General features: G+C 36.1%; 1 protein-coding gene across 1 annotated transcript; it reads left to right on the top strand.

The window, feature by feature from the left end:
• The first annotated feature begins 1,271 nt into the window (after window positions 1-1,271).
• Window positions 1,272-14,544, top strand: LOC144443730 (actin nucleation-promoting factor WASL-like). Its single transcript, XM_078133309.1, has 11 exons — window positions 1,272-1,419; window positions 4,041-4,181; window positions 5,072-5,158; window positions 6,681-6,780; window positions 7,625-7,705; window positions 8,103-8,229; window positions 8,623-8,665; window positions 9,309-9,477; window positions 10,987-11,567; window positions 11,843-11,951; window positions 12,525-14,544. Exons 1-11 carry the CDS (start codon window positions 1,309-1,311, stop codon window positions 12,581-12,583), a joined length of 1,608 nt encoding a protein of 535 aa, XP_077989435.1. The 5' UTR covers window positions 1,272-1,308; the 3' UTR covers window positions 12,584-14,544.
• Window positions 14,545-14,929: the final 385 nt, after the last annotated feature.

The raw sequence follows: 14,929 nt of genomic DNA on the forward strand, positions 1-14,929 counted from the left end.
TCATTTGCATATCATTTGCATATGTTAACTCACTTTGTGTGTTGCAATAAATAATGTTAAGATGTTGAATCATTTTTGTACAAATGTAATGATATTGTTGCAATAACAAATTTGAATAAATGGTTTGTTGTTACTTCACTCCAGACATCTTGGTTTGTTGTTACTTTACTCCTTGGTTTGTTGTTACTTCACTCCAGACATCTTGTGTATATTTGTGTGCATCATTTCTCTATATTATCCAAATAATTAGTCTGCTGTCAGACAGTTCATACTTTAATTATTTATTTTAATTGTTTATTTAATTAATATTTATTTTATTGTATAAAAGAATCATTATGGAGATACACATTGATAATTTTCATGGATCTTTGAGAGTGCCAAACGTGTGATGTCATAGGTGAATGTTAGTAATGCAATTATAATTATTATTACTGGGACAAGCCATTAGCCAAGCAAGTGGACTTGTTATCAAAGAGTACCAATATTTACACATGTGATGTTGGGCTCTTACATAACACAAGTAAACAGCTGTAAAAGTGTAGTTCACAGCGTAAGATCATTTCTAAGGAGTGAGTCAATTGAGGCAAACCTTATCTCCGTCTTATATCAGTTGTTATCAATTTATTAGGCTATTATAAGTAACGCTACAAACAGCTTTAGAGATGCAAACAACTTTTATGACACCAGTTTTCGCCAGGCAAGCCCGGCGGGTTTGTTGCACTTGGACCGCTAATGGTTTGTGACTGTCATGTAATTATGCCAAATTTGCTGCCCCTAAAGTATCATGAAAATCGGTAATTTGCATCTCTATATTTAAAATTTCAAATAGTGCAAATGGACTGATACCAGTCTACGGAATAGAATTTGTATTTCTTTATTTGGAAAATATTCTGTAAGTAATTGTGCATGATTTTGGTGTGTGTGTGTGTGTGTGTGTGGATGCATGCGTGCGTGTGTGACGTGTGTGCTTGTGTTGGTATTAGAATGGGTTAAGATGGAGTTTGTGAAAGTTATGATGTAATTTCCAAACCAACCAAAAAGTTGAGTCATGTTCAAAATTACTCTTGCTGCCTGGTGCCGCTAGAGGGGCTATACATTGGGCCTTGTTGTGTTTCTGTGTATGATTGAAGATTAAAACAGGTCGATCTTAGCAACAGTTGAGCGCCACCAACGTCACCTTTGCAAATTCTTTCTTTCTTTGGAGAAAAGTGTTGAAACCCAACATACAAAAAAAGTAGACGTCCTTGAACGTTTCGAAAAAGCAGGAAGTGCAGTGAGCTGAGGTGATCGAGCCATCGTCGGATAAAAATGTCGAATGTTCAACAGCCAAAGAAACTTCCACCCCAGAATGTGGAATCTAGTTTACTAACACAGCAGGAAAATGAACAGTTGTTTAATATACTCGGCAAGAGATGTGTGGTAAGGTGTTAACAAATCTGTGTAATAATTGCTGGAGAGATCGATCGATCTGAAGCCGGTGTGTATCTGTGTACACTTTGTTGGGAGTTGTCCTGGGATGAATGGAGAAGTTACATGTAGAATAATGTTTAATTTTAGTACGTGTAAATGTAAGAAGAAGCAAATGGTCATTTGCTTGTATCGTTTTTCCGGCAAATATTCCTATATGCCATTCACATTTTAAGTTGTTTATGTTACATGCTTTCTACATGCATAAAGGGCAAAGGGCGACGGTCACCATTTGTTACGTACCAACCAACCAAGATATGGGACTCTCCCTAAAAGTGTGAATGATTCATTCATAGTTGACATTAGGTTTGTTTTGAATCTGTCGGAATGTGACATTTATCGATTGTTGTTTACACTATACAGACATATCGCCACATTGGGTATTATATGTATACAACATATAAGCATGTTACTGTGAAAGCGGTTATGTAACTTTGATATATTGGTAAAAAGTAACGATTTACTGTATGTAGAAAGAAACCCACCCTAATGATATATTTGAATTCCACTTATCAATGGAGTCAATGATTCATTAAGAGCATTGAGCACCAACATTACAAATCTGGACCAGCTAATTAATAACACAATACACACCTTGACCACATTTAAAACAAGGTAACAGTAACTGCATTTCTAAATGTGTCTCCGGAAGATAACTGTTCTCGATAGATCTTGGAGAGGAGACCATGCTGAACTACAGGATCTATGTTTTTTTCTACACCCAAAGTTTGAGAACCATAATCCGACATTTGCTTCAACGTTCAAACGGGGAGAAAGGGGTATTTTTTAAAAGGAAAGGGCTAACTAAGCATTGAGATATAAGGTCCTTCAACATCTATGCGGCTTAAAAGCACAGACAAGTAAGAAACTTGTGTGTGGTTAAACTTAAACTAAAGTCATGTACAATGTTTGAATCACACACCATAACATTAATACTATCTTTCAGTGTAAAGATTACCAGTAGATAGGCTCACTATTTTGTTCAGGACCAAATTTTTCTCTAGCTCTATCAAACAGCTAATTCCCCCTCCCCCTGAGTCTAGAGACAACACCCCACCCCATCATAGATAAGGTAAGATAATATAAGATATAGCTTTATAATTATTACAACTATATACAAAATTGACAATTCTATTTGGGTATATAAGTGCAATAAGGATAACAAAGAACACCACAATGCAATAGGGTAATGTTATAAGTAATTAGTATGACTGAGAGCTGAGGTCTCCACTCTACTACAGGTGTTCACGGGGAAAAATAAAAGACTGATGTAAATTTTAATAGATGAACTTATAATATTTGAAGACATACATAAAAACTTATAAATTATTAGTATATATTGCTAAACATACATAATTTAGACTTATGAATTTTTTGTCAATGTTATAACATTATTACCAAGTCTGTTTGCAGCTTGTCAACAGTTTTTTGACCGATATAAGGTTATTTATGTTCACTATATTATTCCAGATAGCTGCTTCCAATTGATTACAAACAAAAACGGCACCTAGATGATTTTATGTATATTACATATCACTGATGCGAAATTCTAGCTAAACTTGATCATTGCATGTATGTTGGAACTCATAAGCACTAAGAATTTAGATATCTCTGGCTTCCATACTTCTTCATACTTTTTGTTAAAAAATTAAAAATGACGATCAGGATAGTGATTGAATGGCTACACTTTGTCAAAAATTAATATACCATTATGCTATGCACGGTCACCTTTTGCATATCTCTCTGAATACTTGTAAAGAATTACTTTAACCAGGAATAGTGGTAGAATATGGTATTGAACTTATGGCCACTTATTTTCAAAATGTAAACAATTCTATGAGCTTCATGTGTGTATTACTGATTTTGATGTTACAAGTAAGTTTTAGAAATTATGTATTTTCATAATCAAGATTACCCCCAAAAAAACAATACATATCATTTATGCAGTTGCCATTAAATGTGTACCGGTACGTACCGTATATGTCACTGTATGTCAGTATCTTGGTGCTATTTTCTGGAGAGAGTTGATGACAGATATATAGCTTAGTATCTGCAAAGGACAACTACTCTTAGCCATGGATTGAGTTTTACAGCTTAAAAATTGAAGGTTCGCCGAAAGACTGTGCATATCATACACATTTTATGATACAATTTAGATAGACAAGAAACAGGCTTTCCACAGACCACTCAATACAATTTATAAACAACACCATCGGACCCAGCTGATACACATACACATAATTGTCCTTGGAACAAAGAAGCTATTTAATGTCATCACATTGCATGCTCAGATTTTGACACATACAAATTGAAACTATCAAGAATTTGGGTCTGCTTGCATGGTTCCCCGTGGTGACACGTGTGTACACATACAGTGCCTGCTTGTCGGCAGGAGTGTATTATATTTGTAGTGGCTGGTCTGTTGGAAGCCTGTTTTCTTATATATCTAAAGTGTTCTTGGCGAACATAAAATGTATATGATAGCACAGTCTTTCGGCGACCCTTTGATATTTGTGCTGTATCAGAACATGATATGACTTATCACTCCCTAACAATAATGTCTCTGTCCACAGACGCTAGCAACTGCCATAGTACAAGTGTACCAAGCCCTTCCAGAGTCAAGAACAAGATGGACTAAGATGCAGTGTGGGGTGGCATGTTTTGTGAAGGACAATGCAAATAAATCATATTATATCAGAGTCTATGATCTCAAGGTAGGTTTTTTTGTATATTCTTGACAAGAAAGACAATATTGAAAAGTAGAATTTACGTCTGATTCTGATTCAAGACATGAAGCATTATTTTAAACAAAATGAAGGTACATGTTTGTATGGGGCATTATTTTTTTTAATTGAAGTGATGAGCCATTTTTATCTGATCATCAAATTATAATCAGAGTCAGAGGTGATGTTATTGTTTGGGAACCCTGGTAAAAGAAAGGAGAAAGGGGGTAAAAAAAGTATAGTTCTTATGACAACATAATCTACCAAAATATCGTTATGGAATCCTGATAAGATGACTTGGCAGCCTGGTAGATTTTATGTCAATCTGATTAAAATGCGATGTAGATGCTAATCATTCATTGCTATTTTACCTTCGTTATTTTGCTTGAATTGATCTTCGTAGTACATGTTTACGTTTTTAGCCTGATCGCCTTCCTTTACGATCAGGCTAAAAGGGTAAACATGTACTACAAAGGTCAATTCAAGCAAAATAACGAAGGTAAAATAGCAATGAATTATTAGCCGACATCTACATCGCATTTTCATCAGATTGATTTTACGTGTACTTTAATTACCCTAAAATATTTAGGAGTGCATGTTGTACTTTCAGCATTTCTAAAAAAACAAGCGTGGCGACCCCATCTTTTCTTTTCAATTTCTAAGAGCATACTAAATATATTTTGTAAATTTAATATGATCAAATTGTCATTACTTTTAATGTTACCTATCGACCTTCCTTGTGTGCAATGTTGTTGATGTTACAAACTTCAATTGCAGTCTAAGTGACCAAATACTTTTGTGTGTGTTTACCTCTTCTTATTTTTAGCTCCTGTACAGGAGCATTTTCAGTTCATCTCCGGTTAATTTTTTTTTTTTTACAGAAAAGAGAAAAAGTATGGGAACAAGAGTTATACAACCAGTTTAGATACACCATGCCAAGACCTTTCTTTCATACATTTTCAATGGATGTAAGTTTACTGTTAAACCTAGTTCTTCATTTTGACCACTCTTCTCTCAAATTCATGAGCTCAGTCAACTTAAGAATCGTGTACAGGTTCACTTCTCCTGGTACAGGTAAAACATCGAGAGATCGCCGAACAACTGTACGTATCATACACATTTCATGTTCCCCAAGAACAATTTAGTTAGATAATAAACAGGCTTCCCACAGACCACTCATTCCAAATATAAACAACACCACACTCCTGCCAACAAACAGGCACTGTATGTGCACACACATATCACTTGTAACTTTGAATCAATACACTTGTATGTTTCAAAATCTGAGCCTGCAATGTGATGACTTTCAATAGCTTGTTGTTCCAAAGACGATGTGTATGTGTCTGTGTATCAGTAGGGGTCGGATGATGTTGTTTATATTTGTATTGAGTGGTCTGTGGGAAGACTGTTTCTTATCTATCTAAATTGTTCTTAGGGAACATAAAATGTGTATCATACAGTATGATACGCACAGTCGTTTGGCGATCCCTCGCTGTTTTACCTGTAATAGTTAATGATAAAATAACATGTTGTTGTTTTAACAAATTGATTATGATTGGCTTGTTTGAGTAAAATGAATGAAATTATCCAATATTCACCAATCAGCAGATACTTTGTAATGATCTGTGACATTCAAAAAGTGGTTACATTTTAGGAATTTGCAAATTTTATGAAGTTTGGGACTTGAAGTTAACCTGCACATTTGTTAGTCAGATTTAGTCTAGTGAACTTTTTCAGCTCTAGTATAATTTTGTAGTATAGATACAATGTTTAGTTTATTACGCCCTGGACTATAGCTGCAATAATTGTAGTGTTTGTTGTGATTTTGAGGGTTTTTTCTGCTGTTTTTGTGGGTTTTTTTCGTTCCGATGTTTAAACTGGAAGCAAACGCTACAATTCCTGTAATGTTTACGCAAATAGACAGAAGTTAGGTGGATTATTCTGCTGAAGTACACCTTACCTGCCAAAAAATCAGACATTTCCTAACTCCAACATTAATCACGGAGCCTTCAAGACCCAAGAAATGTTCAGAGGTACACCAATCCTGCCAAAATCGACAAAAGTAGCAATGCATGCAGCATTTTGACAAGAATAGTACACTAACATCTCACTCACATTTTCAGAGTGATCTCGTCTATTTGAGTTTTCCAGCTGGAATTGTAGCGTTTGCTTACAGTTAAACATTGGAATGAAAAAAAGCACACAAAAAAAGAAGAAAAAACCTCAAAATCACAACAAACGCTACAATTATTGCAGCTACCTGGACTACTGCTAATTTCTAGTTCTGATAAATTGCGTAGTCTAGATAATAGTGATAACTAATGAAGGAGACTTATATACAATGACATCCAATATTTAGATTTTATGTCTTCGACTACTGCCAATTTTGAGCCCTGAAGTTTGAAATGACTGAATAAACGTCCAATTTGTGTATGATACACATGCAAGTGTCTTTAAAAAAATGTAGCCATCCCTGTTTAATTTTTACAGGATTGTCAAGCTGCTCTAAATTTTGCCAACGATGTTGAAGCCAAAACTTTCTACAGTGTTATTCAGGAAAAAATCAGACAAAAACAACAAAGGAAGGCAGGTGAGTGAATGAAAAGTTTGTGTTTCATACTATGACCACATTTTGTAATGATTGTGTTTTCAATGCTGTGTCAGCAGTGTGACCATATTGCATTCCTTCATCCATCATGGATAAGAGACTGGTTGAGATTGGCTGTTTTCTATAGAGTAGATGACAGCCAACCAATCAGCAGCTGTTTAAATGTAAACTAACACAGTATGACTTCTGTCATTGGTTGCTGATTCAGTAGAATGCTTTCCAGGTGAATTATTGAAAAGTGTTGATTAAATTCCCTTCTAAAAATGTGCTTCTTTGTTTTTCAATTCACTCAACTGATAACAACTCTTGCATAACAAATTTGGTAAATACTAAATTCTATCACCAATACCAGACTTCAGCACCACTGCATGACAAGTCCACATTGTCAATCTTGCAAATACCTTCACCAGATGGTTTTACATAACATTCCATATTTGCATAGTAATTTATGATAATCAGATGTGATGAGGTATTCTGAAACCATTGTGAATATTTCATGTCATGAACAGAACTCAGTTCCTGATTCTCTAAAGCTCAACATAATCTTGTTGGTAAGAATTCCTCATGATTCCCTTTCAGGTTAAATTCTATCTAGCTAACTAACTCATCGTCTTTACTGAGTTAGGATGGCCAGATATCATAGTCAAGCCAACTAAGATTTGAACATATACCATTTTGACAACAGTAGAAGTTACTCTGCCAGACATACTTCTGCACAAAAACACTCCACTGTCATTTGAGTCGCTCATCTAGATCTTGAAAATTACTTTTATTTATCCAGTGAAAGTTTCATACCTGATTTCCCTTTTCATTTTTTTACTCACAGAAAAGAAACGACAAGCGCCAGCACAGCCCAGGTCAGCTCCTCCTCCCAAACCAGTAGCCACAGCACTACCAATGGCACCACGTGAGTGTTATGACCTTTACCCTTTTTACAACAGGAAATGAATGAACAGATATTGGTCACATATTTTATGGAGAATATTTGTCAATTTGATTATGCATTCAGTAAAATTTTGACATAAATTCAATAATATACATCACTTCTATGATTGCAGTCAAAAACAATTACTAGCTATACAAAATTTATGGAAAAATAAACACTTTGTGAAAAATATTTTAAACGGGAAAGACACTGAAGAAGTTAATACAAAGGTGTATGAATGAATGTATTTTTCACAAAGAAAAGAAGGACAGTTGGCTAGCAAAAATGAATGATAAACATGAAATACAAATTTAACACTAATATGAAATAGGTTGTATATCTGTACATAGTGACTTATACATATTTGTACCTATTTCAGCTACTGCACCTGCCCCTGCGCCAACTCAAGAAGCTACAGCAATTTTCAGAAAGAAAGATAAAAAGAAGGGCAAAGACAAGAAAAAGAAACTGACAAAAACAGATATTGGCCTTCCAAGTGATTTCAGGTAAAGTCATATCTCAACAATTTTGTGTAATATATAAAATTAAGGAGATCATGGGAACAATTTGCAGTCTTAAGTGTTGCCAGAAATATAAATTAATCAATTAATTTTTTTAAAAGTTAGTGAAATTTTTCAATCTAGTTTTGCAAATGAAGTATAAACCATTCAGATCTCTCCTTAGTTATGTTCTTAGAGGTGAAGAATAGTAATTGCTGTTGGTCTAATTCATAAATTTGGGTGTTTAAAGTTTCAATCCAAAATTTAGTAATTAATGTTTCTATTGCATGGTCAGTTTTACTGTTCTTTATTCTTGTGTTTACAACGCAAATTGTGAAATGACACTGTTCTCTTTAAATTGATTTGCACAACAACATTGTCCTACATTTTGTCTTACAGACATGTTGGTCATGTAGGTTGGGATCCAGACAAAGGTTTTGATGTAAGTATACTAGTTTTGTTGTATTGTTCTAAGCCCATCATTTTGTTATCAATTTGACAATCTTGCAGTGCTAAATAGAGAACCACCCCCCCCCCCACCCCCCCCCAACCCAACCCAGCTATCAATAAAGGGTGTTGTTAACACTGAGATTTTGGAGTGTACTGTCAGTGGTGTGTCTTTTGCTAAAGGTTTCAGCACAAACAACTCTGGATCCTGGTAACAACAAGAAGGATATAATATACAATGCTCTCAGATGCAAGTTATAATTATACTCACTAGAGAGATAGACAGAGGGAGACACAGATGCAGACAAAGTTGGAAAGAAACACTGTGAGGCTGACAAATAGATCACATAATTTCATAAAGAGACAGTAACAGACAGACAGAGATAGGGTGTACACATTTGTCTGACAGCATGCAAGAGTTGGTGCATGCTTTCAATTGCTATACCTAATTTTAATACCAAACTTGTGACATGTTTCTGTCTTCTACATTTTTTTAATTACATTTTGCCAATTTCAGCTAACTTTATAATTCTGTCTGCCCTAACATATTATATTTGTTGAAATCATTTGATGTATTCTGTGAAATCACAGCTAGATATATATATTTTCATTTTTATCATCTCCCCTTCCTTTCTCAGACAGAGAATCTGGATCCAGACTTGAAAAACTTATTTGACACAGTGGGTATCTCAGAGTCACAGTTAAAGGACAAAGAGACATCCAAGTTCATCTATGATTTCATTGAAAGCCAAGGTGGAGTGGAAGCAGTGAAGAGAGATCAGCAAAGGCTTAGACAAAGTATGAGAGGTAGGTGGATAGTTCTCCTTAATGGGATATTTTGTTTGAAAATCAATGTAGCTTTCATTCAGCAAACACTTTGCTGTACGAAAGCTTATTCCTCGTCTAGTTCCTAGCTATACAATATCGTTACCATTTTACACCTCTACTCACAGTATAGTCAAAGTTGTTACTCTAGAAGTCCGGAGATGCAATTTAAAATTCATCCACAGCCACCCACACAGTCATCAACATCATGTCTTTGTTAATCAATCACAAAATTCTAACCAATAACACAGTCCCTCATAAAGTTAGTGTTTATTGGGGCAGTTTTGTAATGTCCAAATATGGTATATTTGTCAGCTCAGGATGCTACTTATAGTCACTGTGTTTACATCACTATAACAGTTGGGGTTCACTGATTGGATGAACCACTTTTTGTACTGATTGGGGGACTTTGACCAGATGTAGTTTAGTTGGAAACCACGTTAGCATCCAGACTAACTTATTCCTGATCCTTTTGAAACAATTCCTTTTGTTGATGACTGCCATGTTTTCAAGGAAATCGTCAATCTATTATTTTCTGGTATAGTGAACACTGTGTTTTGGTTGCCATTTTGAAAGCATACCATAAATTTTGAGATCATATCGTTCCCAAATAAAGAAATATTACATGGTAATTTAATCTCTAATTTGAAGTGGACCTTTGTGAGGCAGTAAATTTTAAGAATAGAAATAGCAAATTCCTTATTTCTGTACAAATGACATAAAGACGACAATATTTTTTGACCAAAAATCTGTGTTTTCTCTAGAAATTGTCCTTTTACTTGTCACGGGGTTGTTGGTGGCCAATCAATTAGCTTCTATGACTTCTACCACTGTAGTTTGGGTTTGAAACCCACTCAGCACTGTACTGGGTTTACCAAATCTTTATATTAATAGTGATGCTCAGTTTGACCAGACCATAGACTCTCCACCCAGTGGTGGAGGGTCTATGGACCAGACCAAACAACATAGGTTTTCTCGGGGTACTTTGGTGTCCTCTACCTTATTAAACAGTAGTGCACATGGACACTGCAGAAGTGGTGACTGTAGTTAAAGTTCCGTATTTTATTTGGATTAATAAAGTTTATATTATTATTTCATAATACAGTAGTAAGAGTGTACATTATACAATACAAGTTTCGTTGTATAACAATACAGTCTGTAATGTAGCTAATACAATTTGTACATACCAGTAAGTACATGTCACTTGTCATATTAAAAGCTGGACATTTGGAGAATCTTTAGAGAAAAATGGTTTTGGTCAACTAGGTCCACATTGTAGTGAAAGAAAGATGGCTTTTATTGTCTGAATGACAATAGATCCAAAATGAGTGTTAAATTCAGCATTGTTGACATCTTTAAAGTCCATTAAAGATTGAATTATATGACCTTTGACCTTCTGATATATACGTTGTTGTTAGCGGATAAAGTTAGGTGTTTCTTGACAAATGTTGAATTCAACCTAACCCAAATATTCTTCATTGTATCTTACAGATCCACCACCTCCACCACCAGGTAGGGGAGGACTACCCCCTCCACCACCCCCAGGCCGGGGTCCTCCACCACCAGGCAGAGGAGGAGTTCCACCACCACCACCACCTCCATCACGTCCAGGACCCCCTCCACCACCACCTCCTGGAAGAGGAACAGCCCCTCCTCCCCCACCATCAAGAATGAATGGAGCACCCCCACCCCCACCACCAAGCAGAGGGCCACCACAACCACCACCACCTCCCCCTCCAAGCTCCTCTCGACCACCACCACCACCAACTACAGGTCCTCCTCTCCCTCCTATGAGCAGTTCATCAATGCCACCACCTCCACCGCCACCTGGGGGACCACCTCCACCACCTCCACCACCCCCAGGTCCCCCACCACCACCCAGTGCAGGTCCTCCATCGGTATCTTCTTCTGGTAGCGATGACAGCGGTGGTTCTCAGCCAAGGGGCGCATTATTAGCACAAATTCAACTAGGCAAATCTCTGAAGCATGTTGATCCCACAGAGGTGACTTCTCCAACAGATTCCAGAGGAGATTTGTTGAGCCAGATCCGACAGGGATTCAATCTAAAAACGGTGAGATATCAACATTTCTAAGCATGTCAAGATGGAAAGGATTATTTGCAGTTAAAACAATACCTAATCTTTGAATCAAAAAGGGATCCCTTCTGCAAGGCTCTGGGTAACCAAGACTAGATTATGTGTGGTTAGAAAAAATTGTATATTATTTAAATCAGTAATTCACTCAGGTTTATCAATATTCCCCATAATGCATCATTCAAGATGGCATGTTTTCAAATTCCTTATTTGGCATTGTAATACTAAATTGACCGTTCCATTATGTATTGCAGGTTGATCATGATGACAGACCAGAGCTACCCCCAGATACAGAAAGTGATGGCATAGCTGGGGCCTTGGCCAGAGCTCTTCAACAGCGTAGCAATGCCATTCACTCATCAGGTAAGTTGATACCAAAAGAATTATTTAATTCTAACAGCTGATTTGATGAGTTTACCTCTCAGTGATGGAATTAGTTGGTAACTGCCATTCAGAAACAATATACCAAACACATCAGGGAATGTATGCATGACTATGAATATAACGCATTTTTGTCAGCTAGCCTACACGTAGACTTGAAGGACTAGGGCTACCACTCTATTTGCTATCCTAACTGACATTTGAATTTTGAATTTTGCTCTCCTTTCCTCGTTTGCGATGATAGCAGTGTTCCACTGGTCTGGAAGTCACGCCCAGCCAACACACATAACGTGTGCAAAGTATTAGCAAGATTTGAATAGAATAGACATATGTAAATTAGAGTGAGGTTGCATTTCCATGACGACACCTAATTTGTGGATTCACCATGTGAGTTGATGGCACAATTTTTAAATACGTCTTATTCTGTATTTGACCAATAACGGTCTGTACAGGAATGTCATTCGAGACCAGTGTGTCTAATATTTTGAACTTGATAGGTTTTTGCTTCAATTTGTCCTGCTTAAATTCAAATTCACGTAAACATTTCTATTTCAGATGACGACGACGATGATGACGACGATGATTTTGATGATGACGAAGACTGGGATGATTAATTAAGAAGAAAGCTAGTAAAGAAAAAAGAATGAATGGAACCATTTCAGCTTATTTACATTTTTTGCAATGGATCATGACCCGTGACCCTTGACCTTTGACCCAGCACGTGTCATTTCTTGTCAGGTGTAATAGTATGATTGTCAAGTGTATATAATATGGATAATATACATGTATATATGACACTGCTGAAGTGAACGATGTGACACTTTCAACATTGTCATAGTCATTTCTCTGTCTCCTTCTCTATGTATTTGCATAGTATCTATCAAACTTTGCAAGTTCAATGGTGCCATGTGATTATTTTGACTTTGGATGGTTTTTTTACCCCTCTCCCTCAGGTGTATTGCCCCTTTTTTTTGTGTGAACTGATTGAACTGTGATTACCATTACTGCCATGAATTCATTAACCTTTGACCTCAAAACAGTATCTTATTAACATTTACGGCATGCCAGTGAATGATATTTTATGACTACATTTGAATGGAATTCAGGTATTATGCTCATACAAATCAAATTGTGTACGATTCTATTTTGACATAGTTTCATTTCATTTTACGAAGCCAATGAGAGATTTTCAGATTACACACAAACATTGCTTGATGAACAACTTTCTTGGTGTGTAAAGCAATATGTAGAACAGGTGGGTAAGTTTTTGAGTAGCCCTACAGGGTTTTGTTTTTTTTTGCTGCAAGTTGGTGCTTAAACCATGTGCATATCATATGGATTTTCAGAGATTGTTCTCGGTATTTGTTGTGATACACAACTCTTTGGGTGGAGTTAAATCGAATAGTGTTCTCTTTGGATAGTCATAATGTGATGGTGTTTGTTCAGACGTCAGCTTACTACCATGGAAAGCAAGCTATCAACAAACTAAAATAGACTTGTACTACTATGGAAATTGAGCTCTCAACAAACTAAGATAGACCTGTACTATGGAACTCGAGCTATCAAAAACTAAAATAGACCTGTACTACTTTGGAAATCAAGCTCTCAACAAACTAAGATAGACCTGAACTACACAACTATCATTATTGCATGTACAGGATTACACACTTGGGTGATAGCAGTGACTTTGTTATGTGGATATAATCACTCTGTAATCATCATAGTGTAAACACTGAATGAGGTCAAGTGTAAGGCCATGTGAGGAAAACTTGCTATCACAGACACTACACTACAGTGAGTGTAATTAAATCAATGTTCATTGATAGCTTATATCAACATTATGCAAAAAATAGTGTTTATCTTAGTTTGTCTATAGCGTGATTTCCACAGTAGTACTTCTAGAAAAAACATAGGAATGATACTAAACAGTTGCATGTACTATGTAGTACATATACACTGTCCAAAATATCACCCCTGTAATAGGGTACATTTATGTGTGCTAAGACCCAAAACCTCACACCCCTGTAATAGGGTACATTTATGTGTGCTAAGACCCAAAACCTCACACCCCTGTAATAGGGTACATTTATGTGTGCAAAGACACAAAACCTCACACCCCTGTAATAGGGTACATTTATGTGTGCAAAGACACAAAACCTCAAAACAGTTCAAGATATTTTCCAGCTTTTATCATTGGCAAAAGAAGCTCCAAAGTTACCACTGGATATCAGCTGTGACGATTACAACCAAATTTTAGATTTCTGTGAGAGACAACACTTGCATTGTGTGCATTATCTCACAACATCCATATTTGATAATGACATAGATTGTACCAGTTTTCTGTCACACAACCTGTGTGTCAATATGCATTCAAGTGGGATGTTTTTGTGTGAGCTTTAATTAGTGAAAATTAATTGAAACTATGACTTCAGATTTGAATAGAAATCACTAGAAATATATAGTATGATGTAGAATGGTAGCTGTCTATAAGTATATATAATGTAGTATCTTAGTCTATAGAAGAATTATAGCGATGACTTCAGTTTAACTATGCAATAAAAATTTATGATAGACTTAGCGACAAAATGATGTGTATAAGTGTACTTTTGTTTTGACTTGTATAAGTTGTGTTCATGCAGTAGAACACTGCTAAAGGTCTACTTTCAGCTGAATGACTCCTAACATTATTCTGCTTCTTTCTATTATTTAAATTATGGCCGTGGGGGGGGGGGGGGGGGGGGCTCTACTGGTCATTGAACAAACATTTTCGTCACATTTATTAGCTTCTGCGAACATATTGAATTTTTTATTCATAATGCATAGTACATAGTACATTTCTACGGTGTCATGTGTGGTGATGTGACCAGGGATTTGTATTTTTCCAATAAACCTACTGTCACCATCGGCCATCTTCATGAAGAGGGAGCTCGCATGCTATCTGGGTCAAGACGATTTATTTT

The sequence above is a fragment of the Glandiceps talaboti genome, chromosome 1, assembly GCF_964340395.1.
Source record: "Glandiceps talaboti chromosome 1, keGlaTala1.1, whole genome shotgun sequence".
NCBI lineage: Eukaryota > Metazoa > Hemichordata > Enteropneusta > Spengelidae > Glandiceps > Glandiceps talaboti.